Below are 19,893 nucleotides of genomic sequence, written 5' to 3'. Positions count from 1 at the left end.
TCCCCAAGCCTGGCTCCTGAAGCTCCTGCTCCATCCACCTAGACTGGGTATTTGTAACCAGCTAACAGTAAATACAGCTGGAACATAACTGGGCTGAAGTGAAAAGAACAAAGATTAGAATGCCATTAAAGACTGGGAAAACCAAAACCAGCTTCCAGAAGGAAGATTACTCTTTCTGCTGTGAAGATGTGAACACAAAGCAGGATTGGAGGTGGGAACTTCAAAGGGATTGTGTATGGCCTGAAAGACATTTTTTGGTGAAAGTTCTCCAAGAAACAACTCAGCATTTGCTGTGAGTTGCAGACACAGTTATCAGCAATGTCCTGATTCTCTGCACATTTGGATTTGACCAGCTTTCCTTTTGGGAATGAAGAAGAAAGTGCCATTTGCAGGTGTCCTCAGCCCTGGGAGCAGCTCAGATGAGAGGCAGGAGGTTGCAGTCTAGATGATACTTTTGCTCAGCTGCAGCAGCTCCCCCACCACTACAGTGGGCAGATCATGCTTCTGCTGTTTTGTTTTTCTGTTCCCACTGGATTTCAGCTGTGTGTGAGCCCAGTGAAAGCTGCGGGGTCAAGCCCAGCCAAAACAGAGTAGAGAAAACCTAAAACCACATACCTCTTTCCAGTAGGCCTGCTAGGTGGGTGCATTGATTTGTGCTAGGTTGCCTTTTGCCCCTAGAAACTGCCCCTGTGAAGCAGGAATCAGCTTTCCTGTGCCTTTGTGCCTATCCTCACCAGTCCTGAACCAAAAACAGTGTAGACAGTAGCACAGGGCTTCCAGATGCCTTACACCTGGAGACCTGGCCCAGATCACCAAGGCCTGGACAAATCTCTGCTCATCTTGACAGTGCCTCTCTGCCTCTAGCACAGAGTCCCAGGAAATACCAGTGGGCATACTTTGCAAAAAAACCTTTTTCTAAAAACAAAAGTTATTGGATTAAGGCAACAAATAAAACTAAGCCTATTTCCTTAAATGCTGTATCTTAAGACTACAGTGACAACAAATGAAGTAGAAGCATATATAAATAAAGAGCAGACATTTCTTCAGACATTCACTCCTTTCACACTTTGCAATTGTGTTTACCACTTCAGTGAGTTCACTTCATTCAACAGATGCTGATGTGCATTCAGTAGCAGCAATCCAAGGAAAATGCTTTTAATTTGCCTGGCTTTAGACCTGTCACTAACAGAGGGTGAATTTCCAGAGGAGGGCAGGGCTGACAGCTGGCTGCAGACCCTTGCAGGGCTGCTCCTACCTGAGCTGCAGGCAAGTGACAGCTCTGTGGCACCTGGGCTGGAGAGCCACTGCAGAAGCAGGCTCTGCCAGACTGCTTCAGGCACTCTGACAAGTGCAAACACGCAGGAACCTCTATTGTGCATGCAATGAGTCACCTCGAACAGAGAACGTGTGCTGTGCCAGATTATACTGAGCTTTTGTGAAAATAAATATTCCCATTGAGGATTAGCATGAGACCAGAAGCCATGCCAAACTTGACTAGACTCTAAAGGCCAATCCTGTTCCTTAAACCAGATGTTTAACAGAGGTTGTGACATCTGAAGAGATCAGCAGACACAAAATGCAGGCAGTGTATGCTAAATCAGAATGAGGTGTATCATTTCTGAGAGGTAAATTACAGACAGATAAATTATGATTTTTGAAGTGTAGAATTCTGTAAATCCCCTTTTCCAATACTTTTTCACATCTTGCACAATTAACCACAATCAGTAAAATACAATTTATGTTTTGTAGCACGTCCTTTTTATCTTTTTCAACATCTATTTAAAGGGAGGCCAACCTCATTAGTAAGTGGGTTTACTTAATTTCCTGAGGTAAAACTGAGAGTGGTAAACAAGTACATAAAATCTGCCCTCACTTTACCAATCTTGATAGGAAGCAACTCACAGGGAGCTTCTTGTCAGTGACTGACTGCTTCTCTACTGTGGTATTTTCACATTGTCAGCTTTTCCAACTTATGCAGTTGTTTTGTTTAACTACCTCTTTTTTCTTTCACATTTGGCAACTTGAAATTCAAGGTCATTCAGTCAATAAGGAGCATGAAAAACACTTACAAAGTTGATAGCTTTGCAACAGATATTTTCATGAACTGTAGTGAGCATCTTACAGCATCAGTTTTTGATTTTCAGTCAAAAGTGGGAAGTGGCAGGAGGCACTTGCCAAACTTCATGTGCTAGATGATGAGGGTAAGGCAGTAACAGCTGGAGGGAGCCCCATGGGAAGCTGTGTCTCAGGGGATGGCTTGTTTGTCCTCAGATCATCAGGTTGCCATTGGGTTATTGTGATGGAAAGCAGATCCTGAGCAGCTCATGGTCAGGCCATGGGAGTGTAACCATAACAGTCCCCATGGCATGGGGGCCCCAGGATCATCTGACTTCCACGGAGACATCAGAACTTCTGCAGTAAACAGCAATGTTCCTTGCCTCCCACCTACACTGTGACTTTCCTGCCACCTCTCCCTCCACTCAGACGTGGAGTCAAGCTTGAGGAATGCAATGGGAATGGGAACTGGTGGCTGGCTGTGTGGAGGGAAGGCAGAGGATGAAAAATCTTATGAGGTTTGTGATAGCAGAACTAGCACATGACCTGCCACCACATCTCTTGCCTGACCTATTCTTAGAGATGGGTGGATGGAAAAGGCTGAGTCACTGTCTCAGCTGCAGAAGACCAAGCTGTACAGAAGGAGCTGCCAGCCAGGGCTCCAAGCCATACAGGATAGGAGCCCTGCCCTATTTCTCAGAGCTCTTTGTGGCAGGTGGCTAATCCCCTCCACCCCATCTCCTTTCCTCTGCCTCTTTCCTCACTAGTTCCCAGAACGAAGAACAGACTGTCAGCCACAACATAATGCCAGGAATTCTAAACAGTTGCCTTTCAGCAGGGATTTCAGGTTTTGCAGGCATGGTTCCCTCTTGCTTTATGGAAATCATACAGAATCACAGAATTATTTAGGTTGGAAAAGATCTCTAAAATCATTAAATGTCTGTATCCCATGCATGTATGTGGTATCTTTTCATCATTCTGATCTGATCAGCTTGTCATGGCTGTCAGGTTCCTTGGCCCTCATCTTTGAGATAGGTGCCTGCCATATATCACAACAAAGCACTTCTTCAAATCTGCAAGCCTGTGAGAAAGTAAGATGAAGCACCAACAACTTTTTCCTGAAAAAGAATAATGGTTTTAGCACTCTTAGCAGTCTAATGCAAGTCCACCTATGGCAAAATATGTAGCATTGAACTTGTACCATCAAGAACAATTTACAGGAAAAAATGTTACTTACACGGCTTCCTTTTTCAGGGAAACACTGACATCCTCCACTGCAGTCTCTGCCTCCACATGGTCCTGTGTATTTCTTTCCACCCTGCAAAGCAGAAGACACATAACAAAAAGGTTAAAAGATACCAGCTAGAATACCTGAAGCAACACAATCAGCTTTGATTAGCAGACTTGCTGGGAAATGCTAAAGCAAAGACCAGGATCAGATCTAGGATTTACAGCTGAAATCTCTTTAATATGTGCTTAGAAACAACTGTGAGTGGCTGTCCAGTTCTTGGAGATCAGCATCAAGAAATATAATGCTACTTCATTTATTTCCCTCCACATTTTCAAAACACTGCAGCTTGATGCTGAGCAGTATCTCACATATCTTTTTTGACACATGCAATAGATATCACATCACAGAAGTGCAGCTGCTTGAATTCTTCAGGGACATGTACTAAGTCCTAGGTCACAATGCAGCACATCCTTCTATGCATGCTCCAAATGGTTGCTGTATTTTGAAATATTTATTGGTGGACATAAAGGAAGATGTAGGTATCATGTTCAAAATCATCAGCCAAACTCCTGCTTTCTCTTCTTCTAGAGCCACCTATTCCGGAAGAGCAAAAAATTTGCTAGCAGTCAACCACTGTGATTTAGAAGTCACTTCTAGCTTAAGTAAATGTCTTCAGTTACATCTCTCCTGCCTGACCACAACCACATTGGCCTGGGCCACAAATATATGGATCACAAAATATGCACTGCTCCACAGAAACCCTTGGATGGACTTCAACAGGCAGGCAAACTCAGATTATATTCCATGCAAGTGCCTGCACAGAATGCAGCAGCCACAGCCAGTCTTGTTCAGAAACCTGAACAGCAGAGATGCTGTGCATGCTGTGGTGTGACTTTTATAAATGTAACTTTATGATTAGGAATGTTGTGAAGACCTGCCTGCAGCACACTGGAACCCCTGAAAATGACCAGCAGCCTAGTAAGTAATCTGGGAAAGGAGGAAGGGATTTCTCATCACTATTTATAAACTTGACTTGGCCCACAGTGAATAATTAATACAGTCAGAAGAAAAAGAGAGAAGGACTAATCTAGTGGCTACAGGAAACCTGAATCTCTCATTCAGGGCATTTCACATGCAGTGGTCCTCACATGAAACCTCAAAGCAACCCAGCTGCAGGGTGCAGAGTCAGGCTCCAAGTCACTTGTTCTCCTCTGGGCTAAAGCAAATAGTGCCTTCACTTTTCTGCCTCCTTCAGAGCTTGAGTTCATCATCTCTTGAAAGGGAGGTGAAGGGGATATAAACAAGGCTCCAAAACAGGATGGGTGCTCTGAACTGCTGTGTTGTTTCATAAATAGACAGTGATGCTGCTATTCCTGCCTCTAGGGCTGACTTAAGGAGCTAAAACAGAGCGGGGACCAAAGCTGCCATGGGGCTCTAAGCAATCCTCTGAGGTTTTTCAGTCACATTTCTCAGGTATCCGTTTCTGCCTTCACAGTACCTGAAAACACAGCTCTGGGATTTGGATATCTCCCTGGCAGTCAAATTAATAAAAGGTATGGAGCAGGCACCAAGCATTACCTAAGTCCTGCTTTGGTCGTATTTGTACAGCAGACTCTTAATCTTATGATACACAGAAATACAAAGTTCCCAAAACGAGTTTTATGCTTGTCATGAGAAGGTTCATGTCTGTATCTAAAGTACTTTTATGTACTAAAACTCTTTTGTTTCAGCTTTATATTTAATGCTCATGTTTAATTGAGGAGGTAGGGTTTTCATACTGATCAAAGCAGTCCACCAAACTGAAACCATGCCCTGACCTAGGTTAAGTGTTTTATTCAGGAAATTATTTCATGGATGTAGCAGAATTCTGTCATGTTATGAATTCTGATTTACGTTTAATCTATTGTTTAGAGGAAATATTAAATCAAGACAATTTTATAAACTCCAACAGTTTGCTCAGGTTGGTCCATTTTTTAGTTAAATAAACCTCACTATTTCTGTGGAGTTTATTTCTTATTAACCCATTTGCAGATGAAATGTGCATCTTTTTCTCAGTATTCTTCATTTAACAGAGTTTCCCCCACAGTTACTTCTCTGAAATTGAGTATAGTTCTATGAATTTTTATGGATGCCATGCAGATGAATGGCCTGTGTGATCACAGTCCTCTGGAGGATGTGGGTATACTTTAGGAGAACTGTGCTATGTAGTGCTGCCATTGGTAACAATCAATTCTGAACTTTTAGAATCTGTTTTTGTCCGTGTTGTAAACAACAGCATATCTCAGCCTAAGAGTAACAGACAGATACAGTAATTTGATCATGTGGGTTCTCAGTTTTGCTACTGAGAAAAAAATAATGAGAACAATAAGTTTATTTCTTTAAATAGCATAGTGACTCTAAATTTAGTAAGCTGTTGTCAAGGGGAAAATAGAAAATGAATCAGAACTATGTTAAGATATTTGTGCACTTGAAGAGGCTGCTAATGCTTATTTCAAATGGAAGTTCAAGGTCCATTGTTTGTGTACTATCCACCATCCAATATTTTAATTTGCATGCTGTAACAATACCAGCAGCTAATATAGGGACACAATTGTTTTCTTCCACAATTTTAGGAAGCTTTTTTTTTCCATTATTTTTTCATTTTGTATCCTTTTATGCACACAGATTCTGCAGATAATGAAAAGAAAAATCTGGAAGATTCTCCAAGGGTAGGGAACATAATGGGAAAGCATTTGAGATCAGCAGCAATATACCTCTTCTTGATTATACTTGGGCTTTCTTTATTACCTAATTTCCACCTCTTCACTTTTCAGCTGCTAGTGGAATGACTCTGGGAACTTTTAGTCACACGCAGCATTTTCTACTATCTTCCACTATTACAAATGTCTGGAATATTTATAATTTTTTGAAGGTTGCTGCACTGTTTGATCTTGCATTACTGGTGGTTACAGTCTAAACCAGTATGATTTACAAGCTTGTTAATGTTCAAAAATAAGTCTGTAAAGGATTCTTGTAGAACTTTGCTAAAAACAACTGTACCCATGGACCCACAATTGACATGAAGAGATATCAAATGGACATATATCAGTCAATAATTAGAATGCAAAAACCTGAAAGTTTCAAATTGAGCAATGGACAATGTACTTTGAAGTCCTCAACTATTTGTGTCCTGAGGAAAACAGATTTCTGGGAACATAACACTAATGGTGATAACTCAATGTGGTTGTTTTGAACTGAGCAGGAGCCTTTTTGGTCAGTGGCAAGAACAGTCACATCTAGGACATGCTTCATCCCATCCTTACACTGGCATTTAAACTGATGGACTGCATCTCTCCCAGAAAGGTCCTGCTGCTTTCTCTCAACCACAAAGGTGGGTGGAGGTGACTAGCTTCCACAGAGACATCCACCCCCTGTAGAAAGTGTAAAGATGGGGAGATGAATCTCCTGACTAGCTCAGTATGCAGTTAAATGAAGTGTGCCTGCACCAGAACGATATTCTAGGATTTGTGTAATCAAGCTGAAGGAACTGGCCCTCAAGTATGAAGGTGTCTGCTGAGAAGCCTTTCAGCTTCAAGTCTTTCTCATGTTTTGGACGATGTATAATCTCTAAGAAGTCCAGAGTTTAGGCAGAGTCTAGAAATGGGGCTTATAGGATCTAATTTAAGATTTATGCAATATAGGCACAACATCCAGCTGCTGTTTTAGATCACTCAGAGACTCTCATCAGATCTATTTCAGATACCAGAGCTAAATCTCATCATAGGAGGGTAAGGGGATTAGAGATGTAGCATAGGGTAACTGGTTCACATGTGTCTACAGAGCAGATGTCCAGTTTCACATGAGATGAATCCTGTGCTAAGCGCCCAAGTCCCACCCTCACAGGAAGCTACACATCCTTTGATGGGAACACTGAGTATGAAGAACGTTATTTAAGAGCAGACATATGTCACACAAAATGAGCTATGCCATTGCAACGGTGTGCAAACTTTCTGTGCATAAGGTGAGGTGCTGCTTAATTAGAATTAGGTTGGAGAATCAAGAGTAAAATATGGTAATTCTGTCCAGAAATGTGTAACATTGATGTTCCCAATGAGACCCACAGGGTCAAAACACAGCCCTTGGAGGCAACGCTGTCTCATTCAGCCAACTGTAATGGTAATACCATATTAGAGAAAATTTTGCCTAGGTAATAGTGTCAGAAAAAATAACTTTTGAGTGTTAAAAAAATGGGACCAATGAGGGAAAAGAAATTGAGAGTAGGTTGTTTATTTGAGAGGAGTATAGGCAGGGAAACGGTAGCGCAAGAGTGGTGAAAACTTGGAAAATAAATAAAAAAAAGATGAAGGGGGCATCAAATTAGGCGAAGAATGGAAGTGGTGAGGATATACCAAGAGCAAGGGCAGGGACATCTGCAGGCAGCAGTGAGGCTGACTTGTGAGCACAAGCCCACTGGGAGCCCCCATGGAGAGAGACCGCAGGTCTCTTGACCAGGCATGTCCTGTGGGAAGGTGGGGTAAGAAGGGATAAGCTTGTAAGGAAGGACACAGGCTTACTCCTAAATACCAACCGCAGGAGCAAAGGCAGTAGAATTACAACTTAATAGCCCTTTTGTGTAATTTATCAGATTTTTTACAGTGATTTTGTACAAATGATAATAACAAGAAGATATAGAATTGTAATTCACTGTTCCTTGCAGTGATGTGGTTATGAATTATTACTAACAACAACAGTGATATGTTACTTTGCCAAATAAAGAAATGCTAGGTTCTTAGAGGTGTTTTCTTTAATCAGCAAATCTTAAGTTAAATCTAACACTGCTCAAGTTCACACTGTTCAAAGCTAAGCATCTCCAGAGCTGGCTTACCCAGCCACTGTGCTGGGATGAATATATTCATCGTGTTCAAGGAACATGAACACTGCTCAAACAAAAGCAAGAGAAAACATGTAAGTAAGTGCCACCTATGTCTGTGCATATTTGCCAAGTGTAAATACTTCTCATTTTTATGTACAGCAAGCATAAAATGTGTGTGTCCCAACACAAAAATTTTTCTTCCCTCTTGCTTTCTCATCGTTTTTTTGTCTCCAAACAGTATTATTTCTCTATTTACACATCTTCAGCCAAAAATAGACAACTTAAATGCCGCTTCTTTCAGCCAAGCTCTTAAAAAACACAGAAATACATATGCACTTCTCTTTAAACTTTTCCACACGTAATGATTTATTTGTTGCTAATCTTGGCCACATTTGGGTAGCTGTCATTTCTGCGTGCCCATTCAAGTACCTCCACTTCAAGGGCTGGTATTCTAACAAAGAACAAAAGCAACCAGAGACAGACCTCAAAGTACAGTTCTATGAGTACAGAAAGACCAGGAAATATAAGCCATTTCCTTACATACAGCTCAAAAAATAATTACGGAAATTATAATGAAAATATTGCAACTTGGAATCAAAGACTCCATACACCAACATCTTCTTTGATAACATTTTGTACATTGTAGTTATGCATTAACCTCTGCGCTGACAAGCCCCACTTTTTTCACCCAAGTTTCACCAAGGCGTGTATTAGAAGTTTTAGGAGCTTGCAGAAGCACTGAGCTAGGACTGAGGTGCTGACATTCTGCATGCCCCTGCAGTGGGGCAGTGCACAGCACATTGGAGCAGCACATTCAGATGCTTCCAATGAGGCTTCAGCCTGGAATTCCTGGCGTGCCTGAGAGTCAGCCTCTGTGTCAGTGCCAGGGAGACCAGACCAGGCCACACCTCCAGCATGAACCTCTGCTTTCACATTTGACCTTCAGCTGTTGATACCGACATTAATTTCAAATTCGGTTTATACAGCCCTGACTTAGAAACATTATTTTTTTGCTTCCTTCAAATGAAAGAAGAAAAAATAAAGTAGGAGTATGACAGAGTACTCCTGCTGCTGATCATCACCAGACAAAGAACTTCATCTGATTCAAATGTGACAGCACAGTTGTCTTTGCTCAAACCAAACATTTTACTCCTTCAAGAGCTGAAAACATTTGTTGCCTGTTACCAAACTCATTTCTCTAGTGATATGTATAAACAATCACTCAAAACAAGTATTGAGAAAGCTATCAGCAGAGAAGGCCTGGATTGCCCAGGAACAGGCCTGGTCTCTCCTCAGAGCTACAATGTCAAAGATGCAATCAGCCACCAGAAAATGCCTGCTAGCAGTCCTGCTATTGCATGGCACAGTAAGACCACTCTGAAGACCTTAACTGTCCAGGGAAAGGGAGAGATAGTTGGCACAGTCAGAGAGGAAGGAAAAGATGTGGGTGTGGATCCTCTCCCCAACTGTTCTGAGAATTATTTCGCTAAGAACTAATTCTTTCTTTCATATTTGAATGAGAGCCAGAATCTTTTCCAGACTGGATGCATGGCAACTAGAATAATTTAGTGCGTGACCTCAAAATCTTGTGAGTGTTTACACTTCCCACCAAAAGTAGGGGGAGCCATGTATTTACATATCCTTCAATGAAAAAACTCTGGAGGAGGAAATTGGTCCCAGGAAGAACACAAAAAGATACTTCCCACCAGCTGTATGAAGAGAGCTGGTCTCCTAACCACTGCCTAATGGAGTCCTTCCAATGCAATGAGAAGAGCTGTACTTGTGGTAATCAATTATTTATTATAAACTGGTGTGAAGTTCCACATGCCCTCTCCCTCTCATGTAGTGTATCAAGAAAACTGGGAAGCAGGATGCCAAGAAAGCAAGCAGCTTGCTTCAGCTCTGAGTCCTGATTGACATGGGAATGGCAACAAAGGAGAAGTACTCAAAAGCACTACTGCTCCTAGGGACTGAGATACCTTGGTTTGATGTCTGGGGTGAGGAAAGGAAGGGCAAGAATTTAAAGTCTGCAATGCTGAGAAGTCCCTAAGAGACAGAAACTGATCTTCTCAAGGATGTCTCAGCAAGTATGTTGGAACCAGAAATGCGAAATATGAATTCTGTATCTCTCAGAAATGAAGCTACAAAAGACTTTCCTCTTATGGACTTGCTTGTGACTCTTGATTATACGAACCTCCTGGCATGCAGCCTTGATTTGAAGGCTGCATAGTTTCATTTCAAAGTGAAACTTCACAGCTCCACATGTTCACTTTATTTGAGGTACTATTTACTGTCCCCCTTCAGATTATAAAGTTCTCTAGTTGCTGTCTGGAGACACTGCCTTGGAACAATGGCAGAAGCCAGATATGATACAGTGTGAATGTATCCATCACATTTTCATGAAACCATTTCTAATTTTGTGGCTTTCATCCAAACCCATATTTACCCAGAAAACCAGATGAAATCCAGAAAGAGTAGCTGTGATATAGTAGGCATTAAAAATAAAAAAAGGTCTTTAAGAGGCCAGGCAAAGAGAAATGCTTAAAAGCTGCCTACATATAAAGCACAGATATTTGAATAACTCTCCAGGGGTCTTGCCTAGTTGTCCAACATGAGTTTGTTTGCAAACAGCACATTTTGAAGCAAGCAGCATATGTTGTGACACAGTCTTTTGTCAAGAGGTCTAAGAATGGAAGTTTCATACTTTACAGGTAATGAAGTTGAATTCAGCCATATTTTTACTTTTTTTTCTGTCACAAGGTGATTATATGTTATGCTACAAAAGAGGAATATAAGATAGGAAAACCCAGTTAAAACACTTCAAAGTGTCAAACAACTAAAAGAAGTCACCTCTATAGAAAAATACAGCACTCCTGCTTATTTTCGAAGAATCTGTAATGCCATGGGAAAGGGAATCCTAAAAGGTTGCCCCAGATCTCTGAATGAAAGTGCTGCAGCTTTCAGGAGCTAATGAAGAAGGGATAAAATGCAAAAGGCTTTTTCTGGAACAAAATTGCATCCAGAAAAGGAAGAAAAATATCATCTGGCACTTCTCTGTTTGAGCCTGCCTAAAGAAATGACAAATTTTGTCTTAGTCATCAGCTGAGGCTTGAATATATGGTAGCAGGAGACAGGTAATACTGCAGGAAAATGAAGCTCTTTGAAGAGTGCGCAACCATGGTAAAAATTGTCTCTTACATCTTACAAAGGGGCAAATATTAAGCAGCCATGAAGTGGTACCTATGGCCCACAATGATTACAAAAAGAGTAAAAGTGCTGCTCTGTTTTACCAAGGTCAGAATTGGGTTTGCCTGCAGAAAAAATACCCCACAGATATGAGCCTAGTAAGATTTTGAAGCTGGAAATGTATTAATAAAAGTAAGCAAAGATACCTACATTATTATTACTATTAGGTAAGACAAGCCCATTGGCTTCCTTGATTATAATGAGAACTCAAGACACCTCCTGAATATGTAGATGCCTAAATTTAGGTGACTTCATGTCACCTGATTCTTTGTTCAAACAGGATTTTTTAGCTGAATCTGAGAGAAAGGTACAGGATGCAGCAGTAACTACAGTAAAATCTGTATTGGTAAGGTAAAATTTGATATCCTATTAAACTTGATCCCATCTTTGGTAAAGCCATACTTTTGGAGATGTGTATTATTTCACTATTATCTTTTGAGACAGCAGACTCTCATCTAACATTCAACATGACATTCCTCATCTAAAAGGATGGTGGTCTTAGATGTCTCTCTGGGACATCTTAACATGAGTCCTTGTTCTCAACACCCCACCTCTAGGAATTGAATGCATCTCCACAGAAGCTACTTAGGTCATTTAAAAACCAGTATTACAGAAGTCAGAAGTGTTTTCTAGTTATCAGCAATGAAAAAAGTCCTTTGACTTAATTCTGTGATTTTATTGTGACTTGCCAAAGTAGACGTAATCACTTGTTAGGGACACTGAAAAGCACAGATTGTTTCTCTTTTAATTTTTATTCTAGTATTTTATTTATGCAAACCACTGTGCATTTTGTATTTGATCTGCCCAGAGCTTATGCAAGGTGCAAGTTAGTGAACAGTGTGATCTTGATATGTGCAGTTACACTGGAATATTTTCCATAAAGGAATGAAGTCAAAGCCTATCAACTCTTAATCTGAATTTGGCTTTTGGGCAATATCTTATATGACTAGAATAAAACCTCCTTTCCCATCCCTAAGAACAGAAAGACATTTGTTCACATACTAGTAGCATAATAATGAACCACAGCATTCACTCATTAAAGTAGCAATTTCTATATTTAACTACTTCTGGTTTCCGAAGTCTAGTCCTTTTCAGTTTTGGAAAGACATCCAAATAATGATATCATTTGCTTGAAACAATAGAAAGTCTGGATGCTAGTCTATATATGGAGATTTTTTTTTAGTCTATTTATAAACCACGCCAGTTATTTGACCTGTCTAGTTTACTCACCTACGTAAATTGGCAGACTCAGGAAACTTAAGAACATATTATTCTTTGTGACTGGTAAGCCTTAAAGGTTGCTAATCATACTTCAGATAGGCAACCAGTATTTCTGAGAACTCATCTGTGCCTATTACACTAAGAACAAGCCAGCCAGCCAATGTAGGAAAGATTTTTTTACTTTTGAACCAGCAGCAGTGCAATGGCATTACTCTGCTCGTGGGGAGGGGACTGACAGAAACCAGCTGTACAGCTGTTCACATGGCTGCAGCATCTGGACTTTCTTCAGTGCACTGCAATGGTGCCAGGGCTTCCCAAAATGTGAGCATAACCACTGAGATTTTATTCCTGTTTCATGCTGTCTGTAATAACTTAAAAACGTTTGATTGTGCCCAAACTGCTTTTATCAATTGAATTTGTTAACTTTGTTTTGCTCTGATAACTGTTTACAGATATCATTCTGTTTACAGTCATGGCTCAGACATGGTTCAGACATGCTGATCTGGTTCTGAAGTGAATACTTAAGAGATCCTGGGAGTTCTTTTTTCCCTTGGGAGGGATGAAGTTGGCAATGGTTTTCAATGGCCTTTTAAAATCTTCTTGTGCCTTCAGAATCAGATATAATAAAGAAAGCAAGAAAGCTGAATTTAAATTCTTCCTGCAGAATTATATAAATCACAATTAGAAATATCTACAAGAAGTGGAAGTATGGAATTATCCCTGACAGCGTGATTTGGAAGGAATGGATTTGCACAGGTTTATCAGTGATGGCAGAGATTGGCTGACACTGCATTTATCATACATGCTGATGGGTAAGTCCAGTCCAGTATAACTTTTACAGCCCTGGCTCAATTTTCAGAGTTGGCTGTTAGACAAATGACTGTAGTGGAAATATTAAATGTGGAAATTTGCTATGCCATTTTTCAGAACTGCTTCTTGGGACTGGACTGGTATTTCCTTAAAAGTAAGAAGAATGGGTAAGAGATTTGCAAACTGGAAAAAGAATTGCATTTGATGATGGAAGTGTTTACTACTAACTGCTTGGTCAGATGCTTCACCCACCATTTCCTTTCCATTTCAGTCAAGAAAAAGCCCATGAGAACAAGCTTTCTTACTGACCCATTTTAATTTCCACTTTTGATTGCAAAACTTTACCTCCTCCCTGAGCCTTATTGCCTCTGCTCCAAGGTGATCTGTGTTGCTGCTGGCAAAAGCCTTGGGTACAGGTTTAGCAAATAAAGAAGCCACAGTAGAGGATCTGACATATCAGGGCTACATGCAGACATCTGTGAAAGCTTTTCTATTTGCAATGAGGTTAAGGAAGGTAATATAACAGAAGAAAGTATTCAGAATGAAAAGACTAATATCCCTCTTGTGGATATAAAAACTGGTAGTCAACTATCATTGGTAATCTCTTGTCTCACCTATATACTTTTCATTCATTAAATGTCTTAAAACATTCACTCATAAAACTCACATGATATCTTTCTTTCTTCTGCCAAAGAGCTCTTTTAGTTACTTACTTAGTTAGGGGTCAGAATCTATTATGTCAATATAAAGCATTTGTATCTGTAGATTACAAAATCAGAAACCTGGAATGGCTGAATTGTTACCCTGAATCCTAAGAAATAAATGACAGTTTATTCTTTGGCTATTTCTTCATCCTGCATATCTGTTTCCACATAATTTTAATGGGAAGAGTGGGAAGGTTTGTTTGTTTTATTGGGGTTTTTTGGGTTTTTTTTTTTTTTTTGGAAGGGGGGAATAGGGGAGGTTTCACTTCCTTCCAAATATCCCCTTGACTGTACAAGAACATTACCACAGCCATACTGTGAAACACTGGTTCAGGATATGGTAATATGGAATTTACATTTATTTACTCAATGAAGAAAAGGGCTCATCTTTCCCATATTACCACTGACTTGTGACTTACAGCATGCTCTGGTTCAGTTTGGCAGCTGAGCTGATTTCTGCAATATTGCAGAACTGGGTTAAATGCACTTTCCCAGAGTTTGATGAGTCACTGGTTCAGCTTGGTCTAGGACCCAGATTTTCCTGCTTTCCGGTCCACTTCCCTGCCCAACAGACAAACACTGTCTGCATTGCTGCAATTGTTGCTCAGCCTCCACACCAAAAATGCTCTTATCATAGTACAAACAACTAACATACTGAGATTATAAACAATCAAATATCGAGCTTTAAACTGACTTAAGGGATGTCATTTGGCTTCTCTTTCACATCCTTTTTCATGACATGCTTGTTATTTTGCAAACAGCTCTACAAAATTCAGAAATGCTCATGTCTTGGCAGTAAAAAGTAGAAAATAGACAAGAAAAAAAGTAAGTAACGCATTTATAGCTCACTGAATGCAGTGATATGATCTTCACTCATGATATGAGCTTGACTCTTAGAAGAGGTGAAACAAATCCCGTAGTGCTCATCAAGCTCAAAGGTTTTAGAAACTGGTAACTGATGCTTTATTCAGAACATGTTTCTGTATGGCCTGTACACTCCACCTAACCCAAGAATAGCTTGAATTTGAAATCCAGAGACAACCAGAAGACCAGATGTATCTATACAGCTTTGCTACAAGCAGCTTTCTGTGAAACTCCTCATAGGTGATGCCAGCTCAACATAATGGTATTGAGGGAAAATACCCAAAGATTCAGAAAGGATCTTAGAAAAACTTTATCAGCAATGGCGTAGAAATAACCTGGGGCTGCAACATTCATGTTCAATAAAACAACAACAACCATGAATCCAAGCTCTGTGTGCTTGCTTGCCTCCTTGAAACCTCACGGATTGTATCTCACGCCTCTGTTCAGAACAGATCTTCAGATTAAAGATCAGTAATGAGACTGTTGGTCTCATGAATAGGTACCATCTTTTTATGGCACTGGTCTGGCTTCTCTAAGATCTGAAACACAAAAACCCAGTGGCTTTCCTCTGACATAAGAGATGGTTCTCCCCATGTAGATTGATGAATTAAGCCTCTAGTGAATCATTACTATATGTATGGCTCAACCACCATAAAGACTCTTCTCCAGGGACCCTTTGCTCTACCACATAAACCACAGCTTCATTTTCAGGCATCAGAAGGTAAAGAAAAATCACATCTTTTTCTTGTCTTTCTTTTCTGTGATCATGGAAAAGTCAATATCTACACTATATTTTGTGAGCAGAATAGATCTCAAACACATTAAGCTCCTAGAAGGACTCTACTACATATCCCCTTCTGGAAGAATCAGTTTCTCACCATTTATTTTTATAAACTCAATGCTTCACCTGCAGAAAGCCTGGCAAAAGTTTTCAGTTTTGTTGCTACCTCTTCACTAGATCCTTCCTTCTGTGTCCTATTTTTCCAACGCCTAAGAAATTATTCCAGTTGATTTTTGAAAAGCAGATCTTTTTCATGAAAAGGCAAAAGTACTGACACATGCTGGATCAGTACTGAGGTCTTGAGTCTGGTCACACATTGTCAGCAACATCTGCTGTTCACAGAGATGAATCTCACCAAGGACTTGAGGGGCTAAGTTCTGTCTGGTGCCTGCAAGCTGCATAACTAGAACTTCATTTCTCCATCTAACAAGCCAAGCAATAGTCCACAGAAAATTCCCATTGTCTGTTTATTTTACTTAATTTGTAGTCTTTCCTTTTGTATTTTGAAAGGTAAGAAGAGGGTTTGTCTAGTCACCAGATACTGGGATCTGTTTTACTGAATTGGAAAGCTGGTAAAACAAGTCTTGGGGGCATTTACTCCAAACCTTCCAAACTTTATCCACTTTATTTCCTTAGAGTGTACTTGCACACATACAAGTGTAATTAATTTTCCAGCTGTGAAATATAATAGCTTTTCTTCTGGTTTCTTGTCTTTACTCTTCTGTTTTTCCTGATGAATTGGGTTACACTCAGCCAAAAGCTTCTCAGTAGCAGGAGATCTCAGATAAGTTGCTAACTTGGTTTCAGTTTTATTGATGCTGCTCAAGTACAATCTTTTAGCACAGCTGGACCATTTCTCTACAGTTCTCAGGGTGCTACACCATTCACACAGTGTCCATTAATGAACATTTATTCTGCCACTCTGATATTTCAAGCATAATATTTCAGTTTCCTCGGACCTTTGTGACTGCTGCCCATTACCTTCCTTAATCATTGACATGCTCTTTCCTTCTCTCTGTACAACACTTAGGTCACCAGATCATTTGGTCAGCTCCCTAAAGTAGGTTACAGTCACACTAACATTAAGCCATATTTTGTGGCATTAGTGATTCCTGCTGCCCACTGCTACACAGAACACTGGCTTCAGTACCTCAGGAGAGTGCTTGTTCCTGTTGGTGCTCCTGTGCTGCTTTATTACACACAAGCCAGATTTTGAGTCTAGGTCACCACTGACGCAGCAAGGCAAGGTACTGAAAATATGGGCATGACAAAAAGAATCTTTGAAGATCTTAACATGGTAATAATGAAGACCCTTTATGGATTTCTCTTCTCCTATTTACTGGGAAAGATAAAGGGTATCTATAGTAACACATTTCTCATAAATTCTTGTGACATTTCAATGCCTTGCTTTTTCTTACTCATCCCCAAAAAATCTCCCACTGCAAATACCCAGTTGGCCTTAACTCTGTTGTCCCACTAAATCCAACTGTATCCCTTAATCATGGAAACCCAGGCTCTTCTTGCTTACTGAAGAACTTCCTTACCATCATAAAATGTGATGTTCTTGCCTGTGAATTCCTGCAACAATGTGAATTAGGATCTCAAGCAAGTAAGTTTTTTCTGCTTTTGCTGTTTTTATCATATTTAGGTAAGTAAGAAAACATGATTTCTTGTGTTTTCCTCATTAAGCCACATCAATAATATAAAAATAATGTAAAAAGCTACTCTTAAAACCTCACAGTAACAAACCCCTCATCCTCCACACAAATATACTTCTTTAACTCTTACAGTCCCAAAGCCCAGTATGCTTTTCTTTGTAAAAAACCACAACAAATGTGACTATTATCCCCCCATGGTAACAGTCTAACTCTCCAGTGATCTCTTTCTAGCAACAAGGGACCTACATGAAACATGACTGAAGACAACAGTTTATGCCAGATGCTTAAAGAGCCAATAGGAAACATTACACGAACAATTATCTGGTTTTGTACTTTGACCAAACATACAAGTTATTAGCCACCTCTGTTCCATATCTCGTCTTTTTTAAACTATCCTGTTCTTTCAGGAAGAGAGCAGTACAATGCTGACGTACTTTGCAGGGTCTATTTTGCTGGCAACAGCTGGCATAGCTGGCAAAAGTGAGGTTAACTTCTCACTTACCCCACTCCCCACCACCCCCCATCCCAGGAACACAGGAGGGAAAACGGAATTGCACATCCGTCAGCCTCCTCCTGGGAAGAGACAGCTATTTCTTATCTTGGCTGTTTTACATCACTGAAATGTGAAGGGAGAATCTGGAGGAAGGAAGTAATAGAAAAGAGAGACCTCTAGGTTTCAGGGAACTACCAGAAAAAGGGTGGGATGGTTGGTCATGGTGGAGATGGGAATGCTGTATGTAATGAAGAACTACAGAACCTCCAGCAATAAAAAACCTTTTAAAGAAAATATTTTTGATTTGCTATCCTTTACCCTTTTGAAAAGACATTTAAAGAAATACCTTTACATTATTTCAGTCTGCAAACTTGTTATCCTCTGAGATTCTAAAGGAAAGATGTTTCTCTCTAATGTTATTCATGCCTCAAAAATAGACAGAAAAACATCCTTTTTGCACTATTCTGGGACACACTGCCCCTGAAAGTAGGGATTTACAGCTAAATCTAGTATAAATAGTGTCATTTGGTAATACTTCAAGAAATGGCAGCAGGGTTAATTTAGTCTTCCCTTGGGACCATAAATGAAAACATGGATTCACTGAAAAGACACAAAGCAATTTTAATAATCTAATTTAGAGGAAGACCTGTTTATAGGACAGACTTGAAATGCATTGGGGCAAATTTCAAAAGATCAGGAGTTAAAGATAAGCATCCAAAATGCAGAGTACTTATCTGAAACTTATTGGGACTATGTGATGCTCTGTGAAACAGTACCAGAAATCCTGTACTGGCAGGCCATCTGCAGCAATTTCACAACTTGCTTTCAGGCTAGAAACTTGATCTGTTTGGTGGTAATTCCTCACCTCTGGATCTTGTGTAAAACTGAGAGCATAGCATAAGAACTCAAAGCCCAGTAACTTTAGAATCTCCTATCTTGGAAATGCTAACCAGGCACGTCAGAACTCAAAAGTGCTCATGCAACAACAGGAGCTTGGACAAAATCAGTCACTTTCTCCAAAGAAAGCAGATGATCTGAAAAGCAGCTCCTTCACAAGGACTTCTATGGACAACAAGTCTTCTCCACAGCCTAGAAAAACATCATCTCTTGGCATCTTCCTGTGAGGGAAGGGAATAATGGACCAGGCTTTATCAGGTTTAACTGAACATTTATTTTCTAGCATTTCGGACCTGTGTGTTAAAACCCATTAATTTAAAGAGTGTAGAAAATGGTATGCCAAAACATATTTGCAAAGAATTGGGTAGGTAGGTTTTAAAGCTCATTACAATTCTTCTAGTAATTGGTAGGCTGAAAGTTCAATAGAGTGCCTATAAGGATAGGTATCCTGGGGTAAATAATGGCCCCAATAAATTGCTTTTGTTCCAAGAAATGGAAAAAATGTGTCTATGTGCGAAAAAGATTCCTAAGAGATTATTTCTTTTCTTTTTTCCCCTAGGAAAGAAAAAAACACTTAGTTGGGTCAGTCCGTTCTGCGCGGCTGGGGCTCCGCAGTGGCCGTGCATCCCCGCACCGCTGCACTTTCTGTAAAGCGCCGGGAGCGCGGCGGGGCTGCTGCTGCCCCCCGGGGAAGGGAGCGGGCAGGAAGGGGCGGCGGGAGCGGCGGGCACCGCTCCCGGGACAGCAGCGCCAGCAGCGGCATCAATAACAGCAGCGATGCTGGCATGGGCCGCGGCGCAGCCCGGCACAGCGCAGCACGGCACGGCGCAGCCCGGCCCGGTGCAGCCCGGCCCGGCACGGTGCAGCCCCGCACGGTACAGCCCCTCACGGCGCAGCACGGCCCGGCCCGGCACGGCCGGACACACGCGGGCCGCTCGCCCTGCGAGGCTTGGACTCCCCGCTCCCCAGGACTGGGAACAAGAAGCCACCCCAGCCCCATGCTCTGCTCCTGGAGGTCGATATGACGCCGCGAGCACGCTCTGCGATGGGATGGCAGCTTTGCCTCCTGCTGTGGAATGCT

At 40.9% G+C, this 19,893-nt stretch overlaps 1 protein-coding gene across 1 annotated transcript in view; it reads right to left on the bottom strand.

The window, feature by feature from the left end:
* Positions 1-19,893, bottom strand: part of COL4A2 (collagen type IV alpha 2 chain) — a 143,255-nt gene that overhangs the window by 97,847 nt on the left and 25,515 nt on the right. The window contains exon 4 of the mRNA XM_064708978.1: positions 3,293-3,373. Coding sequence (XP_064565048.1) covers positions 3,293-3,373 — 81 coding nt within the window. The remainder of the gene's footprint in view (positions 1-3,292; positions 3,374-19,893) is intronic.

The sequence above is a fragment of the Zonotrichia leucophrys genome, chromosome 1, assembly GCF_028769735.1.
Source record: "Zonotrichia leucophrys gambelii isolate GWCS_2022_RI chromosome 1, RI_Zleu_2.0, whole genome shotgun sequence".
Taxonomy (NCBI): domain Eukaryota; kingdom Metazoa; phylum Chordata; class Aves; order Passeriformes; family Passerellidae; genus Zonotrichia; species Zonotrichia leucophrys.
Note: the sequence above shows the minus strand (reverse complement) of the source record. Positions and strands in the feature narration are given on the sequence as shown.